This window comes from Cibotium barometz, chromosome 15 (genome assembly GCF_041138505.1).
Source record: "Cibotium barometz isolate CiBa-2024 chromosome 15, ASM4113850v1, whole genome shotgun sequence".
Classification (NCBI taxonomy): Eukaryota; Viridiplantae; Streptophyta; class Polypodiopsida; order Cyatheales; family Cibotiaceae; genus Cibotium; species Cibotium barometz.
Window position 1 is genome coordinate 11,882,793 of NC_141060.1, and position 19,735 is coordinate 11,902,527.

Genomic DNA, 19,735 nt, shown 5'->3' on the forward strand with positions numbered 1-19,735 from the left:
TAGCCTTCCTACTCTCTAGTCCAACGTACTAAATACCCACTAAAACAGTGAATGCGTCCTAAATAACAACCACACACAGCCTAAATCCTAGAAACACACACCGAAAAGACATCTTTTTGTATGAAATAATTTACAATGTTTTATTTACACACACCCACACAGACACACAAATGGAAAAGAACAAACTACTACGACCCAACAGATCATCAAGACACAACTTCACCATTCTAAACTGAATAAAGAAATTTAATATCAAAATGGTTTTGTGTAAATTGTTTCCAAGAATTTAATAAAAAAGAACCGATATTTCCAACACTTCCATGTTTCAGCCAATCTGTAACAGTATCACTACATTCAACATTTGGCTAATCTTCACTTCACTCCACTCTTCACTCTCTCTTTCACACTTCAAAACTCTTTCTTTCTTTCTTCTCTCTCTCTATTCACTATTCTCATGAACTCTCTTCTTCTTCTTCTTTCTTTCTCTTCCTCCTCCTGAAACACAAACACAAGAATAATGCACACAACCTAATACATTCTCTCACACTCTCATGCTTTTACTTTTAAGTATGCACCATGTCAAAGTGATCAAATCTCTTTCTCTCTCTTTCCTATTTTGCATGTACACACATAGCATAGTCATATTGCCCTCTCTCTTCTTTCCTTCTTCTTCTACCCACACACAATGTCTCCTCTACTTGCTATGGTTCCTCACCTTCTCTCTCCTCATTTTAGCTTGAGAGCATGGAGTCCTCCCACATGCACACACACGTTTCTTTCTCTCTCTCACTGTCTACCACGGGTGGCCTTCCTAGGTGTATGCTTGCTCTCTTCATGAGCGAGCATCCCCCTTAGTAGTGTGGCCAAGGTCCGCCATTATGGTACCTGGTTCATGTGTATGCTGGTCGGCTCCAAGATACGGCCTAACCATCATCGCCACGCCGCCGCTCCATGCTCACACACCGTCAACCTTTGTGCTCGGCCAGATCCATGGGTCTTACAAGGACTGCCCATAACACATGACCGACGGCCTCTCTGTGGCATCACTAGCCACCCGATCGAGGCTACTCGCTTGCTCCATGGGACACACAGCGCCAAGCCTACCTTACGCACCATCTCACACAGCGCTCGGCTATGCCCACTAGGCAGTCACCTCTGTGGCGCATGGCACACAGCCTTGCCATGCTCTATGCGCACGGTTGCGACCCATATGGCACATGCAAGGTACGCAACCCTCCAAGCGCTCCACGTGCGTACACTTAGGCCTTTAGGCGCATGGTGCTCGGGACCTTAAGCACTCCAGCCCATCGTCCTCAGTGCTCGGCTATGCCCACTATGCGCACGGCTGCAAACTTTAGGCGCTTATCCTTAAGCACTCCAACCCTAATGTGTATGGCGCACCGGCCATGACCCTTAGATGCACAAGTCCACCATCCTTAGGCGAACAGCGGCCTGCCTTCTCTGAGGCGCATGGCTCACAAGCCCCAGCCATCTCTCTGTAGGTTAGCGCACATGGCACAATAGCCAACCACCACAGGCTCAAGCGCTCCAAGCGTCTGACCCGACCTCTTGGCCTTAGCGTAGCAAGCGGCCTCCTCTGCCTACAGCCGGTCCCTCTGGCTAGCTACGTGAGGTGACCACGCCGGCCGTCTCGTTCATGGCATCGTTCACGCCTATGGCTCACCAACTTGGCCTCCTTGTGATGCACAGGCGGCCAGCCCACCTGCTCCATGCGCAAGGGTTCGGCCTCCCTTACGTGCTCTCAACACCCGCCATCGCTGGCCATCGCCGCCGTTGACCACAGAGCCTCCGCCATCTTCTACCTGCACTTACGCAAGCCCTTCTCTCTCTCTATGCTTACGCCTCTCTCTCTTTCTTTATGTACAGAATTCATTAACAACAACAACAAACAAGCTTACCTCCTCCTCGTGTTCTTCATGCCAGCCAGAGAAAGAAACGTTTTCTCTCTCTCTCTTCTATTCTCTCAAGAGGGTACCAACGGGTGCTAAAACTACCCACCCCTCCATTTTTTTAATTTGAAATTTTTTATTTGTAACCACATTAAGGTCTCCAAACTTGCGTTCCCACCTAACCATCCTCAATGCTTGAGCTCGAAACTCATCATACTAACCCTCGTTCTCTTCCCCTCGATCTCTCTCTTCTCTCTACCCACTTACATACAACCGCCTCTTTATGTACAAAGCAATATTAATCGTCACCATTCCCATGCAATGTGCTTACACCAATGGACAACATCGACAATCATGATGCATGCAAATACCATGACATTCCACACACACATGCTTTCAAATACTATGGAAATGCATCCAAAATGACCATAATTGACCCTATTTAAACCCTAAAATTGCTAAAAATGGCTTCGATCCAGGGGTCATCATCCCCCCCACACTGAAATGTGAGCGTCCTCGCGAACACAGCAGCAACTTCACTTCACAGCTTCCCCCACACTTAACTTCTTCACCATCACTGCCTAGCATCACATCTCCACTTCATCACTCTGAAACATTCACCAACCATACACTAGAATTATACCGTACCAAACAAACAAACAAAAACAAAAAACAAACCTTCAACACCTTCACATCAGCACACATAAATGAGTGAATGAAAATCCAAGTTGCAAACACCACTACAAGACTTATATAACACTAACCAATAGATAAACCAAAAGGTTTATTAAGCAAACATCAAATCCCAAGAAACAGTAAAAATTAGCAACTACCACAACATCCTCACTATGTCTATAATATTTCCACTTTAACAAATAGGAAACAACCCATCCATAACTACAAAACTCTAGGAAAACTACCTTCCACTCACTTCCATATTTCATAAAGACAATAGTAGCACAACTAACCATGGAAGTCATTGCCTGATTGTAATTCCCTTATATCAGAACCATGCCTTTCTCGTTTCAATTTTTTTTCTCTGTTGATTTTTTTTTAAATTACCAAATGTACACCACAATGGCAACCACCCCATATGAAACTAGGCTGCGATTCTCAGACCTTGCCTCCCGGCTAGGTTGACTCCAAGAACCTACCAAGCTCACATGATGATGGCTATCCCAAAACAGCCCAAGGCATCGGTTTAGAGTACTGACAACCCTGCCAACATGACTCTGCAAGCGAACGAGCATCAAGAGTTAGCCAAGAAGGCATACGAGTGAATGAAGGCCCTTGCACATGGCCTGATAGCCCGCGAAGCTACAAGAACAGCATGCAGGTTATCGAAATGGACAAATCCAACTTATGCCCAATGGAAAGACATAAACAAACGCATAACCACAGAGATGATAAAGGAAATATGGCCATGTCCAGATGGCGAGATTAAGAAGGGAAGATGAAAGATTTCTCGTTGCACTCACAATGATATCAAAACTATTGCCGAGCGCATTTTCTTAGAGGTGTACGGTCGTCCTCTCCATAACGCCGACGCTCCACTCTATTTTGCTAAAATGCTATATGCTCAATTTATCCTAGAAACTCCAGTGGACTTCGCCTCCAGAGAGGCCACTGTCAACACCCACGACATACGTGAAGAGACACTGACATTCACAAGAGAAGAACTTGCTCTCATGGTGGAGGGCGCTCGACTGGAGTTAAACTAGGTCAAAGAAAGCTTAGGGGCACAGCTGGTAGAGAAGGAGAAAGAAGCTGACCGATTAACTCAAGCGTCAACTCCTCCCCCGGCCAATAGAGGGATTCAAGAGCAGCTAACAAAGATCAGCCAAGATGTGCAGAGCATCTCTTCACGTATTGCTCCTGTGCGCCAAGGAAACCACATCTCTCATTTTTTGATACATCCTGATCTTGTGGGAGTTTCTGCTGAGGCTACAAGTTCCTTCACCCCCCAATGTCCTGTATGTTACAAAGTATTCGATGGGTGGAGCGGCCAGTATATACTACCATGTGGACACTACTATCACTTAATATGTTTAGTGAGACAAATGCAAAATACTTCCACATGTGCATTGTGCAATGTCCCAATAAATCAAGGTATTTATACAGTGTTCGCCATGGCTAGCGAATATAAACCACCAGCACCTTTAGATGCAACTCCTAGTGCAATTCGTAATTTATTTCAAGATGAGAGCTAAGAAAAACAAATCCTACTTTTGTATTGATAATTTCTCCAAATATGATCATTTGTACAAGTACTTTTTATTAAATTGATGAAGTGACTTCTTCCTCTATGTCAGTATCTTGCTCCAAAATTCTTTCACCGTTTACTCTCTCGTCTGCTAAATTAAGCTCATCTAAGTCAATGTCTAAATTGTCTTCTATCTCAAGGGTGGTGCACAACGTACGTCCAACATCAAAGTTCTCGTCTACTACATCATCACAATTGTACATCCTCTGGGCATATCTTCTTCATACTCTTCGCTTTCAATGTCTCGCAAGATCTTTTCATTGCAGTACATGTAAACAAGTTTATCTGCTCGATCTGCAAGAAGTCGATTGCGAATAGTACTATGAATATATTTATACATGCTCCAATTTCTTTCTGAGCCTGAGTTTGAAGAGCACTGACTTAGAACCTTCATCGCAAGGTTGCGCAATAAAGCATAATGCTCACCACCATTCATCATCCACCACTTCCATGCAAGTTGCTCTTTAGCCATTTGTTGAACAAGGGAGTTGGAAAATAAACCCTCTTTCAACCGAAATGAGGTCATCTCCTTTATGCACTGTACACGATCATCATCATTATTATAGAAAGTGTTTACCACTTTATAAAAATATTGAAATATGGACATCAAATCCATATTTCAATATTCAGGATCTAACATGTAAGCAGCACTGTGGAGTGGTGAATGCACTCCAATCCATCTAGCATGAAAGTACTTCAACAGAACTTTTCTTTGTCTACTGGAGAATGGTACACGCCATTGCTTTTCCACCACTGAATGCTCTAATTTCTCAGGACACTCCAAACTCCGCTGGACAGTCCACCATTGCATCCATGCTTTTCCGAGATTAGGCGCTCTTTGATCAAGACTTCGTACAGCATACATAACAGGCATCATTACATGGTATGCATCCATCACACTGTTCCACCAACTTCTTCTCGTAAGCGCTCCCTTCAAGACTTTGATTTTCTCTTTCACTTTTTCAAGTTGAGTGTTCTCTCAGTCATGAAATGCCATGCATGTAAATGTTTCACAAACTGCATCTTTATTTCTAAGAAGAGACTCAAAAGTGTAAAAGTGAGTGCAAAACCTAGTCTCCGTTGGAAGCTTTAACATAACTGACATGCGAGGTCGAAACATATCTAAAACTCTCTGTCTCTTGAGCATGAATTTCACAAGCTGGCGAGCAGTGTCGACGATTGAGGCAAACCATTTGGTATCATCAGATTTATACCAATCTTTTAATACAAGATTCAAACTATGAGTATTACAGCCTACCGGAAAAATATGTGGATATTGTCTCTGTAGGATTCTGGATGCATTTTTACAATTTTTTGCATTGTCCATGACGACTTGGACTACATTTTTGGCACCCACTTCCTCTATCACAGAGCTAATGACTTGAGCAATGTAAGCCCCAGTTTTGATTGAACCAGCTGAATCCACGGCACGGATGAAAGTCTCACCTCTAGGTGAAATAACCATTACATTAATTAATGGTTTTCTTTGCACATTAGACCATCCATCACTTACTATACTACATCCAGAAAGCTCTATATTGCTAAGAATTATTCTTTGTACACGTTCTTTTACCTGCGCATAACATTTCTCTAATAGATCATTTCGCATAGCATGGTACGTAGGCAGTGAAAACCCTGGTCCAAACTCACCAATTTTCTTCCATGCTCTCTTCCAATGCTCACTATCCACCATCATCATAGCACTCCCAGAAAAGTAAATCGCTTCAGCAAGGACGAGTTGTGCATCATCGAGTCGACCTTGACGTAGGCTTTCTTGCAATGAAGTTTGATGCATGGGTATATTTCCTACGTCAAAGTTTCGCTTGCAAGAAGATGCACTGGGTAGATTACTTTCTGGTTGCACATTGCCGTTCGGGGTACAAGTAGGCGATGTAGCGGGAGTTTGATGATTAGAACAACAGTGTTCTTGCTGCCTTGATACATTAACGGTAGGAGTGTCATGTTTTCTTGAATCTTCTTTTGAATTTCTTCTCTTATGCGTTTGGCCACTATAGGTGCAGAGGGGTGGGTACATGACTTTTTCTTCGGTCCGCCTAAAAAGTGTTCTCTTAGTCGAGGCGCCCCACCTGATTTTACTGCATGGCATAGCTTACACTCCCAATCTATGAATCGATCACCAACGTTAATTGCATATTGCCACTCTATCCCAGGTGCCTTTTTTTTCCTGCTATTTGAAATTTGGACTCTATTGGAGGTATCACTGGATCCAACATTGTCCTCCATCTCAACAAATAACCTATTCAACCAAGCATATAACAATGAATACACAAATGAAAAAACAACAAATCACTCACGTATAACAAAACATACATTAGCAGACAAAGTACTTCGAAACTATCTTGACAAATACAAAAGATCATCACATAACACAAAACTACTTCAAACTATCTTGCAAGGTCTTACTACAAAACTACTTCGAAACTATCATGCACATTGCACCCCCAATGAAGGATGCCTTTTGTACCCAATTAAGGATACTTTACACAATCAAAGATCTATGCTTGCCCAATACTCTAGTATAGGACAATAGACCTTCTCTAACATTCACAAAAAAAATCAAAGATCTATGCTTGCCCAATACTCTAGTATAGGACAATAGACCCTTGTCTACTCTAAACTATATCAAGTATCAAGAACCAATACAAGCCCCTAAGCAGGACTCTTGGCTCCATCAAACCATTCATAAAGCAGAATGAGGTAGATTACGTACGTGGCTTAAATGCAAAGCTGAATGACTCCAAATTTGTCCCTAAATCTCTGCAAGTATTAGCTACGAACCACACCCTGCCCCCAGTTTAAAGAACTAAGGACGAGTGGCTCAATAGCCTTAGGAGTGCCTACAAGGAAAGACGACAGCCCCTAAAATAAGGACGTTCTTCCCAAGAGGACACTTCTAGCAACTCGAGAGCTCTACAAGTACTTTGAGGAGAGATATCACGCCCCCAAAACAAGGACTATCTTCCCAAAAGTTGTACGATGGGTGTCGGGCAGTGTTTATATACAGAATAATACCCCGCCGGTGTTCCCTCTTTTTCCCGGCGGGCCCGCCGGGAAAATTATATACCCCGGCGGGCCCGCCGGGAAAGATAAGCCCGGAGGTGTTACTGGACTAGTGGGCTCCGGCAGGTCATTTCTCAGGTCATGTGAATATACAATGTGATCACAAGTTTTAATATGTTAACACTAGGTTTTGTTAACGTGATCACGAAATTGTGAAGACGTTAATGAAATCCCAGAACACAACTCACAATCCCCATTATTACACACACCACGCAAGTGATACCAAAAAAAAAAACCAAATAAATTGGAGAAAATACACCTGTAGAACACTGCATATCCTCTGAGTAGCAAAACTTGCATGTCCAGAAACAATCTTCAATACTATGATATCATTGTTCCCAATGTTACTCCCCCATCTCCTTGCACCTAGCAATGCAAAAATACAAAGAAAATACCATATCTGCACATACTAACCATTCAAACAATTAGCTTACAACTTCCAAGAAACATAATGTACCTAAAATTAAAAACAAACAAACACAAAAAACCAATCCACATGCAAACCAAAACAAACAACAAAAACACACAACAAATCACACAAACAAAACAATTGTTTCTTTTTAAAGTTTTTTTTTGAAATAAATAACAAGAAAAACAAAACTAATTGACATCATGGGACTCAGAAAAAAACGGTGCGAAAACTCACAGGCGCATTCACTACACCAAAAGGCAAAAGTTGAGGTGTCACCCCATGGCCCTCTGTCTCGTTCAAAAGTACAGCTCTCAAACAAAACTACTCTCTCTAGGTAGAAGTATCCGATACAAGCCATGAGGGAGGCCAAAGCCCAAACCCTCATCCTTATCCTCCTCATCAAGATAGTCTACCACAACATCTTCAGGATGAAAAGAATCATCCGAAGAATCATCGGACGCATCGGTTAAGGTGTCCACACCTGAACCAAAAATCTCTGGCGTAATAGGCCAAAGATTGGGCCATGCGACCAAAGCCGCTCTCGGCAATTGGAAGAGATTCCCCGGCAGCCAACCACCGAAACAACCACTCCAACTCATCAACCCAAACAGGGTCTACAACTAATGCTAAAATACCATCCCACCCAAACCAAACCACATAGGGATGAAGAAAATAAAACAAAGCATTGAGAGAAAACTCCATACCACCTGTATGAAAGAAAATCGAATCGATCACACCAAAACCTGATAAACCCACCAATCTCATCAAAACAACACAAAATAATAAAGAGCAAAACTCATGTGAAAAATATACAATGAACCAACTTGACCCACGTAATTACCAACTTAAACAAAATAATGTTTCACCCTAAGACCATTAACACGAAAAGGAGCTATTACAGCATCAAGGTCTTGGACAATCAAAGAACCATTATTAAAGACCTCCAACACCTTGAAAGGGCCTAACCACCTCATTTGTAATTTGCCAGGAAACTTATAATATCGATTGTCATAGACTAAAACCTGATCATTCTTTTGACACTCCCTCACCTTAATGTGACGATCGTGCCAAGCCTTTCGTCTATGTTGCATCGCCTCAACATTTTGCAGAGCCGTTAAATGTATCTCATCCAACCTCACCAAGGCCAGTAATCGAGCCTATAAAGATTCCTTCTCACCTAGTTGAGATTCCAAGGCAACGCGTAATGTGGGTATTTCCTTCTCTATTGGGAAAATTGCTTCTGTACCATACACTAGAGTGAAAGGTGTATTTTGAGTCGTAACCTTAAATGTGGTACGGTATGCCCACAAAGCCTCAAACAATCGCTCATCCCAATCGCGTCGATTTTCCGATACTGTCTTGGTTAAAATCGTTCCCAGTATTCGATTGGTCACCTCCACTTGACCATTAGCTCGAGGATAATACAGAGTGGATTTTCGATGCTTGATTTTGTAAAGTTTCGTTAATTCCGTAATGGTCTCATTTAAAAAATGAGAACCACGATCACTCACCAACTCCAACGGACAACCAAAACGAGTAATGATATTTTTATATAAAAATTTGGCGACATCCAATGCCCTATCCATTTTCAAAGGTTTAGCTTCAACCCACTTGGTGACATAATCCGTGCACACAAGAATGTATCGATTGGATCGATAACGAGTGGGTGGATCAATCGGACCCACAAAATCAATTCCCCATTTCTCAAAAGGTTTTAAAGCCAAGATTGGATTTAAAGGGGTCGCAAATTGTGGTGTGGGTCGACCAACCCGTTGACACTTATCACAACGTTTATAATGCTCAAAAGAGTCTTTATAAACAGTTGGCCACCAATACCCTGCTAGCAATACTTTGCGAGCGGTTAATTCCCCCGCAAAATGACCTCCACATGGCTCATCATGAAGTGCACGTAAGATAGAAGGTATCTCATCCTCTCGCACACAACGACGATACACCCCCTCCCTAGGAAAATAACGATACAAATAACCACCAAAGAGGGTGTAGTGGCGAGATTGCAATAAAATTTTCTTTTTTTCATACTTGCTGGCGCCTCTTGGATAATGAGCAGTGCTCAAGAAATTTGCAATATCCGCAAATTTCTTTTTTTCATACTTGCTGGCGCCTCTTGGATAATGAGCAGTGCTCAAGAAATTTGCAATATCCGCAAACCAAGGAAGTGTACAATCGGTCAAAAATAATGCCGCATCAGGCAATTCATCATCCACTCCCTCCTCAATATCCTCAGTCAAAAGCCGAGAAAGATGATCCGCCAATACATGAGATTTTCCAGGACGAGTAACCATCTCAAAATCAAACTCTTGAAAAAGTAACATCCATCGAATTACTCGCCCCGCAAGATCTGTCTTGTTCAAAAGGTATCTTAGTGCTTGATGATCCACATAAATTGTAAAAAACTTGCCCAATAAATAATGTTGATATTTATTCACGGCAAATACCATGGATAAACATTTCTTCTCCGTTGTAGTGTAATTTCTCTCTGTCTCTGTCAAATTCTAACTCGCATAATAAATCGGATGGTCTACCTTCTTATCGTCTGCTTGACAAAGAACTGCTCCTACAGCTGTGTGTGAAGCGTCTGCATGAATATGAAAAGGTTTAGACTAATCTGGGGGTATCAAAACTGGTGCTTTTATCAATCGATCTTTGATCGTATCAAAAACCTCCTGACTGTAAGATCCTTGTTCCCACCGAGTAACGGATTCGGGGTACTGGCAGCGGAAGTAGCGCTTCTCGCGCGGGACAGGGGTCCCACACTCGGGGCCTCGCCCACGGATATCCGGATAAGAGACTAATCCGTCGGTTGTTCCAAAACCGAACCCGGAAAAACTTCCTTTACCGGAAAGCACGGGCGATTCCACCAGGATAACTTTTTACTCTAACGTAGTCAAGATCATTTCTGATCGAGATGATTCGATTACATCTATAAGATACTTAGTCAGTTCAAGGAAGAAACTTGCACTTGGATCATTGGGATCAACGCTTTTTTCCCCATTCAAGAGGCACAGCCGTTGATTCCTATCCATAGAACAGTTACTGTCCGGGATTTATATATTTATTTTTTTCTATCGTAAAAATAAAAGTTTGAGTCTTGGTTTACGGATCCATCAGTCCAGCCTAACCCCATCCAATCCCATGGGTTAGCCAACCGCCCAACCACTGTAGTGATGGGATCCAATTAAGAATTTGGTTAGGTTTTGTCCCGGGTACCAAGGAAAAGAGTTCCAAGGCCCCCTAGCCGGATGTTCATGCAAAATAAAACTAGTCACACCACTCACACACCCAATATGAAATTGCCTTTTTCAACCAGATTCAACCAGTTTAAAACAATCCTTTAATAAAACCATAGTATCATTGATCACCATCTTCCAATTTATCCAATTGATTCTTAATTTCCCATCATTCCTTCATCAGAGTATCTATGGCATCATTGGCAACTAGAACGCTCAGGAGCCGTTTTGATAGTTCCTAGCCCATAATACTTGGCAATATAATCACTTAACAAGATGGACTCTCGTTGAAGATCAGCAAGATCAACCAACAGATCCATATAAGGAGCCATGGACTCATCCATTGAAGACCAGCAAGGTCAATCAACCAGATCCATGCTCGATTTAAGAAAACAACTCCAACTCTGTTCCAATATCTTCCTCGACGCACGCGTGGGTATCCTAGGCGACCCAGAGGCCGAGCACCGTATGGTCAGCACCCTCTAGGATCCTTCGCAGGTAACCTAGCGCTTCATGCATAGGCCGCTTCCTTGGCCCCTCATCCACCGTACCGGAAGCTCACCATTTTAATCGCACCGAGGCTGGTCAAGACCTCGGCCGACCTTGCTACGCGAGACGTCCTTCATTGACTCCCCGTCAGCAGTTGCAACTTTCTCATCACGACCTTAATCACAAGACGGTCAAAATGCTCCCCCCAACATTCTTGACATAAAACAATCATTTACAAACAGCATTTACAAACAGTTTACAATACAATTTCTATTTTAACTTTCATTTTTCCACATTATCCCTCCTCAATCTACATTACTTATTCCATATTCCATTTATATGTATACTCATCCCATCACATCATTTCCATCTCATCACTTCAGATTCCCTCACATCACAATCGTATATTCACATCCATACATCCACAACTATATGTGTACATTCACATCTACATGCATACATCTACATCCCTATGCATACATCCACATCCACATTCACATTCACCTCCATACATCTACATCTACATGCATACATCCACTCCACATTCACATCCACATCTATACATCTACATCTACATGCATACATCCACATCTCTATTCACATCTACATCTATACATCTACATCTACATATATACATCCACATCTCCATTCTCATCTACATCTATACATCTACATCTTCATATACATCCACATCTCCATTCCCATCTACATCTATACATCTACATCTACATGTATACATCCACATCTCTATTCACATCTACATCTATACATCTACATCTACATATATACATCCACATCTCCATTCTCATCTACATCTATACATCTACATCTTCATGCATCCACCCACCTCCACATCCACATCTACATCTATACATCTACATCTACATGTATACATCCACATCTCTATTCACATACATGCATCCACCCACCTCCACATCTACATCTACATCTATACATCTACATCTACATGCATACATCCACCTCCACATTCACACTCACATCCATACCTCTACATCTACATGCAAACATCCATATCTCCATGCATAATAATATTCTTTTAATTAATCTAGGATGATAGTTCCTAGGATATGGTAGGAAGTCCTCTTTTTATGCTTTGAATGAATTTATTTTATGCGTGATTTCTATAAAAATTTTGCCATAGCTCCGCTACTATGACTGATAAATCTCAATTTTTTTTTCTAAGGGATAAAGCTCATTATTAAAGAAATAATTAGAATGGTCTCTAATTGGATCATCAATCCATAATGGTCTCTAATTGGATCATTAAGAAAACAATTAAAATGGTCTCTAATTGGGTCATCAATCCATAATGGATTGAATCATCAATGTGCATAAACTAAAAGCATAGCAAAAAGCCATTAATTTGGCCTCAAGCATAGCTTAATCTTGGATTAAGGAAAAGCATTATGAAAAGCTTCATTTGGATTGAGAATGGGTCATGAGTATGACCATTTCTTGACCATTAGAATTTAAATATAAGTGGAAATTAACTTCTATAGCATTTATTAAATTATGTAACTCTTCACTACTATTCACCAATTAACTTCAATAGCATTTAAAAAAAACCATACCAATTAAACTTCTCAAGCTTGAGAGGGGTTGAGAAGAGAGAATCATTAAGTAATTATAGAAAAGATCAAAATTCAATATACTTACCTTATAATTTGCTTGATTCTTTATTCACGGTAGAGGCCCCCAACCAATCAATTGGTTTAGTATGTTGATGGAGCCACCAATGGGGATTGAAGAAAGAGAGAAGTATCAAAAACTAGTGAATTATTAAAGAATTCACAGTTCTTGGCTTAGGTAGAGTAGAGTAACAAGGCATAAGACACTATATATTTTAGCTTAGGTGGAGTAGAGTAACAAAGCATAAGACTCTATCTAATTTGGCTTAGGTGGAGTAGAGTAACAAGCATAAGAGACTATATATTTTGGCTTAGGTGGAGTAGAGTAACAAAGCATAAGAGACTATGTTTTTTTCAACAAGGGGAGGCTTCTATTTATAGGAAAATTTGAGCTCCTAACCAAACAAACTGATTCTAGAATTTTCCAAGTCAGTTTGGTCACTTTTTGACCATTTTTAGGTCACTTAAGCTAACTTTTTGGAACTAGACTGGAATTAGGAGAGAGGAGAGATAAAATATCTCAATTTTTATGAGTTTTAAACTCATTCAAGCATGTGAAATATGCACCTCCTTTAAAGAACTCCCCTTCCTTACATATGTGTCATAATGGAATCATTTTAATATTACTCATAGTTTTTTATTAATAAACCTTGTACATTTTCAACTCTTCATCTTATGTGAAATATGCACCTCCTTTAAAAAACTCCCCTTCCTTACATATGTGTCATAATGGAATCATTTTAATATTGCTCATAGTTTTTTACTAATAAACCTTGTACATTTTCAACTCTTCATCTTATGTGAGCATTTAAGGGACTCCCCTTCCTTACATATGTGTCATAATAAAATCATTATTCCCAAAATATCTCATATTTTTAATATTGCTCATAGTTTTTTACTAATAAACCTTGTACATTTTCAACTCTTCATCTTATGTGAAATATGCACCTTCTTTAAAGAACTTCCCTTCCTTACATATGTGTTTATTTACTAATAAACCTTGTACATTTTCAACTCTTCATCTTATGTGAACATTTACTCAATTTTGGATATCTTCTTTTACAATTTGGATTTATCTCCTCCCTACACATGGATTGATGCTATTGGCCCATAGAAACCTTAATTGGACCATAGTCTAAAGATTTCTGAAAATCTAGGCCCTTAGACTAAGGTTCTTTATACCTATTTCCAATTAATTCCAATTGCACATTGGAAAATTCCTTTTGAATTTCTGTTTCAGGGGAACTTATTTTAATAAGATGAGTTATTTTTCTATCCAAAAAATATTCATAATCTGAATATTCTCTCTCTAGAATATTTTCTCTCTCTAGGTTAAAACAGTTAGAAACAAGGTCTTTATATTTCTGAAGAGGGATTGATTACGGGGGAAGATACTAGACATCAAAAAGGGGGTTGGGGGAGGAATCTTACACTGACAATCTTGTGACCATTCAAAGGGTACATCCTTCCGAAGAAGAGTAGTGAAAGGGTTTACCACCGAGGCAAAATTCAATATGAATCGGCGATAATAATTAGCATGTCCCAAAAACCCTCATAATTGCTTCATGGTTGTAGGAGCAGGCAGATCACGTATCTTATTGATTTTACTATCATCCACAGTAATGCCCTCAGATGAAATCACGTGACCTAACAAGATTCCTTTCTTAATGCCAAAAACACATTTCTCCGGATTCAAGGAAATACCGGTTTGCTGACAACGATCAAAGACCTTAGCCAACTTCTCAAGCATATCCTCCTCATCCCCTTGAACTGAAAAATCGTCCAAAAAGATTTCCAACCACTTTTGTAAAAACTCTTGAAATGAAGCCATCATCACCCGTTGGAAAGTAGATGGAGCATTACATAATCCAAATGGCATCACTCGATAAGCATAAGTTCCCCATTCTATTGTAAAAGTGGTTTTTGGTTGATCATCTGGGTGGATTTGTATTTGATTATAACCGCTAAAACCATCTAAGAAGGAATACAATTTATGCCCTACTACTCGGTCTAGAACTTGATCAGTGAAAGGCAATGGAAAGTGATCCTTCTTAGTCTTATCATTTAGCTTCCGATAATCCACACAAATTCTAATCTTACGATTTTTCTTTGGAACAATTACAATTGGGGAAACCCACTCACTATATGCCACAGGATAAATGAAACCCGCATCTAACAGCTTTGTTATTTTTGCTTTCACAAGCTCTGCATAGACAGGGTTTGTGCGCCTTTGACGTTGGCATACCGGCCTAGCGTTTGGCTCTAAATCAATGTAATGCTGGCATATCTCAGGTTTCACTCCCTGCAAGTCTTTATAGGACCAAGCAAAGACATGTTTGTATGTTTGTAGAACCTCTCTCAATCTAGTTAAGGTTCGTTCTTGCAATTGACTCCCCACCAATGTAAAGCATTTTCCCTCTTCAACTTCCCAACGCTGAGTAATTTCTAATGCATCAGAAACAAAGGCTGATCGTCGACGAGATCTAGCTTGTATAGGTGGATGGTCTCTCACTTTGAAACAAACATTTTCTAGAAACTTTTGCTTGGTGTTACACTCCTCCTCTTCTTCGTGCGAAGAATGAGCACTTACAAGACTTTCATGGGTATAAGGTATCACCATTAAAGGGTCTATTTCTTCTTCATCATTGATAGGCTCCTCAATTTGGACCATAAAAGCATCCCTCACTACCTCAATCATCTTGAAATCAGTCCAATCATTGAACTCTCCTCCATCACCTCCTATTGTTTCATTGTATTGTGCTTTCAAGAACTCTCTGGAAAATGACTTATTTTTCCTTCTACTCATCTTTTGCAACGAGACGAGCCATCCTCACTCTTGTTATCTTTTTGCTTATATCTCTCACATTCTCTGAGTAACTTTCGAGTATACCTCGCATTATATTTGAGTTCCTGTCGACAACGACCAATCTCGCGATCTTTTTCTCAAAGTAAGGCTTCCCAAGAAGTTTCTTCTTCATGACGGCACTCTTCAAGTTGCAAGGTCAAATCTTGCAAATGTCTAATTTTTATCTCAGCTCGTCCCTTATCTTCCTCTAGCAGCTTCACCTTCCTTAATAATGCATCCATCGACTCACTAGAAAAAACTCGTTCTAGCTCTAACTGCTCTTGCAATTTCTCAATAAGGGCATATAGCTCTTGGTGCCTTGCTTTATCCCCATCGTCTGCTCTCCTCTGCTTGATTGTATCCATGCAAAAGAAATTCACTACACACTCCTCTGGTGATGACAACCAATCGGTAATGTCATTGTCAGAGTCATTCTCCGAAGAAAAATGCACTCGATATTCTCCCATACCGGCATCCAAAGCAAAGTTAGAGCACTCTCTCTTTTGCATTATAGACTCATCCGTATTAACCATTTGCATTTGATACCCATTTTGAAGAAAACGAGCATACTTATCTTTATTTAATGCAAAGCGTTCTTGGACTACTTCCTCACTAACGGATGTATCACTTCCATATCCCGTCATTTCTTCGGTTGTAGAAGGTGGTTTAGTGAACTCCCTCAAGAATTCTTTAGACACAACCCTCAATTGAACTCTATCCGTGCGTGGACCTATGGTTATTATCCCTTTATGCCACTTTTGAACACATCGAGCTTGTACTAACCAAGGTCGTCCTACCAAGATTGGAAACGCTGCACCATAGGAATGCGGTCGCACTACTAGATAGGTAACGCAAAACTCCAATCCAGCTATTATAGTCTTTACTCCTTGAAGCAGACCTAATGGTTTCACTCGACGTTGATCTGCTACTCGCAACATGATATTTGTGGGCTCTAAACCCTTTAGGCCCAACTCTTCCATTGTGTATTCAGTCATGAGATTCACCGCAGCTCCTCCATCTAGCTGTACCCCCATGACCTGATGATGTCCAATTTCTACCGTAATAGTCGGAGCCTCAGAATCCATAAACATATCAATTACTTGCACTCCTGTTTCCAAAGGTTCTTTAGGAGTCACTTCTTTTCTCACCCGCGAACGTCGACGTGCAAGTCGTTGATACATCTGCTTTCGACATATTGGAGAGATCTCCGCTAATGTAGGTAGACTAATAGACACCTCACACCATTCCAATATATCCCATAAATCAAATTGAGGTTTTGGATCAACTTTAGCACCTATCCCGACCTTCTTAGCACGTAGTACTTTTAATCTATCAGGGAAAGGTGTTACACCAAGTTGGAAGTGAGGGCCTTTTCCTATGCGTGCTATGGGAGGTTGATCAGACGATTGCTCATCCGACACTGGCTCTTGACTCTCTGCAACTTCCTCTAAAGATGCCTCCTTAAGCATGCTTACTTTTCCTCCTTCTAATTGGGTTGATTTCGGCAAGCTTTCTGCAGTCCTTTGCACCTTCCCCTGGGATCTAGTGACAACTCCCACCATTGGATGATTATGAGAAAATGTCACCTTTCTAGATTTTCTCTCTGCCGATTCTTTCCTAGCACCTACTATAGGGACTACTTCCACTAAATTTGTTGAAGTACTTGGACCCTCATCTACAATTTGCTTCCCTTTGTCCCCTATTAATTTTGCATTACTTTTAGGGCAATCTTTCTCCTCGTGGCCCTCCTCACTGCATTGCTTGCATAAAGGAACATAATCTTGGTGTGCCCTTGCATTCGGGCAATATGCAGCAATGTGGCCTTCTTGGTGGCAGTTCCAACAAATCACTGTTCCTTGGGTAATTCTATAAGGACTTCCATATCCTTGATAACCCCGGCCAAAATATGGCCGATATGGTGACCCTCGCCTTTGTCCCCTCATTCCACCTTGCCCTCGCCCTCGTGGAAATGGAGGTCGGGCTTGTGCGGGTAATCCTTGCTGCAGTTGTTGCTTATAGGGCTCTGGGATTCCTCTTTGCATGAAAGGTCGAGGTGGAGGTCCAATTTCATAAGTAATATTATTCTTATCCATGCAATTAAAATTAGTGTTCATCCCCTGCGCTTGCCTTCTCTCATGTGCTTGCTTAATGAAGCAATTTTCCTCTGTATGATTGTTTTTCAAGCAATAAGTACAAAACAAGATTCATGGTTGATCAGGTACGACTCGAGATACAGTAGGACACTCTGTAGCCAAGTGGCCATAGCCATGACATTTCCCACACCATATATTCGATCGGGGTGGAGTTTGCGTACTGGCTTGCATAGTAGGCAGCTGTGGCTCTATAGCCATAACGTCCCTTACTGGAGCTCGCACAGTACTTAAGATCTCCTCTTTAAATTTTCCCTTCACACTTGTCACAATGTCCCCCACCCTTGCCTCGCTCACTAAAGGTGGTGGTGGTGTTCCGGTCTGAAGCATGTATGCCGATGCAGTCATATATGGGTTTGGAGGCATGTATGATGCTGGATTTGTATTAACAACCACTTGTGGTTGTGAGGGACCGGCAATTGTTGAGACCTCCTGGGGTCTCATAGAGCTAACCATAGGTGATGTCCCCATAGGGCCATAAAGTAATTCCCTCCGTCATTGTTGTCCCAGCTGTACCTCTTCCCAGTTTCTAGCTTCTTGTTTGGCCGCGTTCAAATCAATAGGCCGACGAAGCCCAACATACTTCTGAGCCTCTGGATCCCTTAGACCATCAATCAAACGACGCTTTTGTGTGTCATCATTAGGGGCTGCTACTCCCATCTTCCTCACAATGGTCTCCATGCGTTGTATGTAATGGTCAATGCTCTCGTTCACTCCTTGCAACAAGTAGTCTAATTGCTGGGCCAATCTATCTTGAAAACCTTGCCTTCTAAATTTGGCCAAAAAAGATGTTGATAGATTTTGGTACGTGGCCTTGGAGGCTGCATCCAAGTTGCCATACCAACTTACTGCTTTGTCTTTAAAAGTTGCCGGAAAGATATGCAGCTTTTGATCTTGATCAATTATCTCGTTAGCAACACATGTCACCTCAAACTTTTGTAAATGCGCATCAGGATCCTCGTCCCAAAGTCCCGCAAATTGCACACAGTCGGCTAACCGGATTGTTGCTCTTTGTGCTGGAACAGCCATTTGGAAAAATGGTAATACCTCAAAAGTTGGATCGTCCCAGAAATTTAAAGCTCTAGGTCTTACCCTAGGTAATCGCGGATAGCTTCTAAGTCCTCTAGGCACACTACCGCTAGTGCCTGCAATAGTCTCTCTTTCTTATCTTGTTGGGCTATCAACTTGTACAGGTCGATTGTTGCTGACTCCTAAATCCCTTATTGTTTGGTCATCACACGAAAGATCTTCCCCCCTTAGACTAGAAGGAATGCTAACCTGAAATTTACCGCTATCCAAGGATCTTCCTTGTGTCACGTTCGGTTCTTGCTCTCTCAACAATAGGTTCACTAACTCTAATTGCACAGCGAGACGGATTTCAGCTCGTTCAGCCCTCCTTTTCCTCCTTTCTTCCCTTGCTTGTCTTGGGTCAATTGTTCGACCCTGAGTAGACTCACTCATACACTTCTTACTTCCTGAGGTTCTTTGTGATTCTCTGGATGATCTAGCTTGATGGACCTTAAAATTGCCTTGATAAACCACGTCCACTAGATTGGTGCATGGAACAAACCAAAGGGCTCTATGGATCTAAGATAATCCTTGCAGTATGTGGCCTTGATCTTACGTATCACATCACTGGGAAACCGTGGGTAATATTCTTGAATGAATATGTCCTCCCACTCTTGTCG

General features: G+C 41.3%; 1 protein-coding gene across 1 annotated transcript; it reads right to left on the bottom strand.

Moving 5' to 3' along the window:
• Positions 1 to 15,995: 15,995 nt before the first annotated feature.
• LOC147630974 (uncharacterized) lies at positions 15,996 to 18,728 on the bottom strand. The gene is made up of 3 exons (XM_086809115.1): positions 18,564 to 18,728; positions 18,261 to 18,368; positions 15,996 to 17,078 (listed from the first exon to the last, which is right to left on the bottom strand). Exons 1-3 carry the CDS (start codon positions 18,726 to 18,728, stop codon positions 15,996 to 15,998), a joined length of 1,356 nt encoding a protein of 451 aa, XP_086665241.1.
• Between the last annotated feature and the right edge of the window lie 1,007 nt (positions 18,729 to 19,735).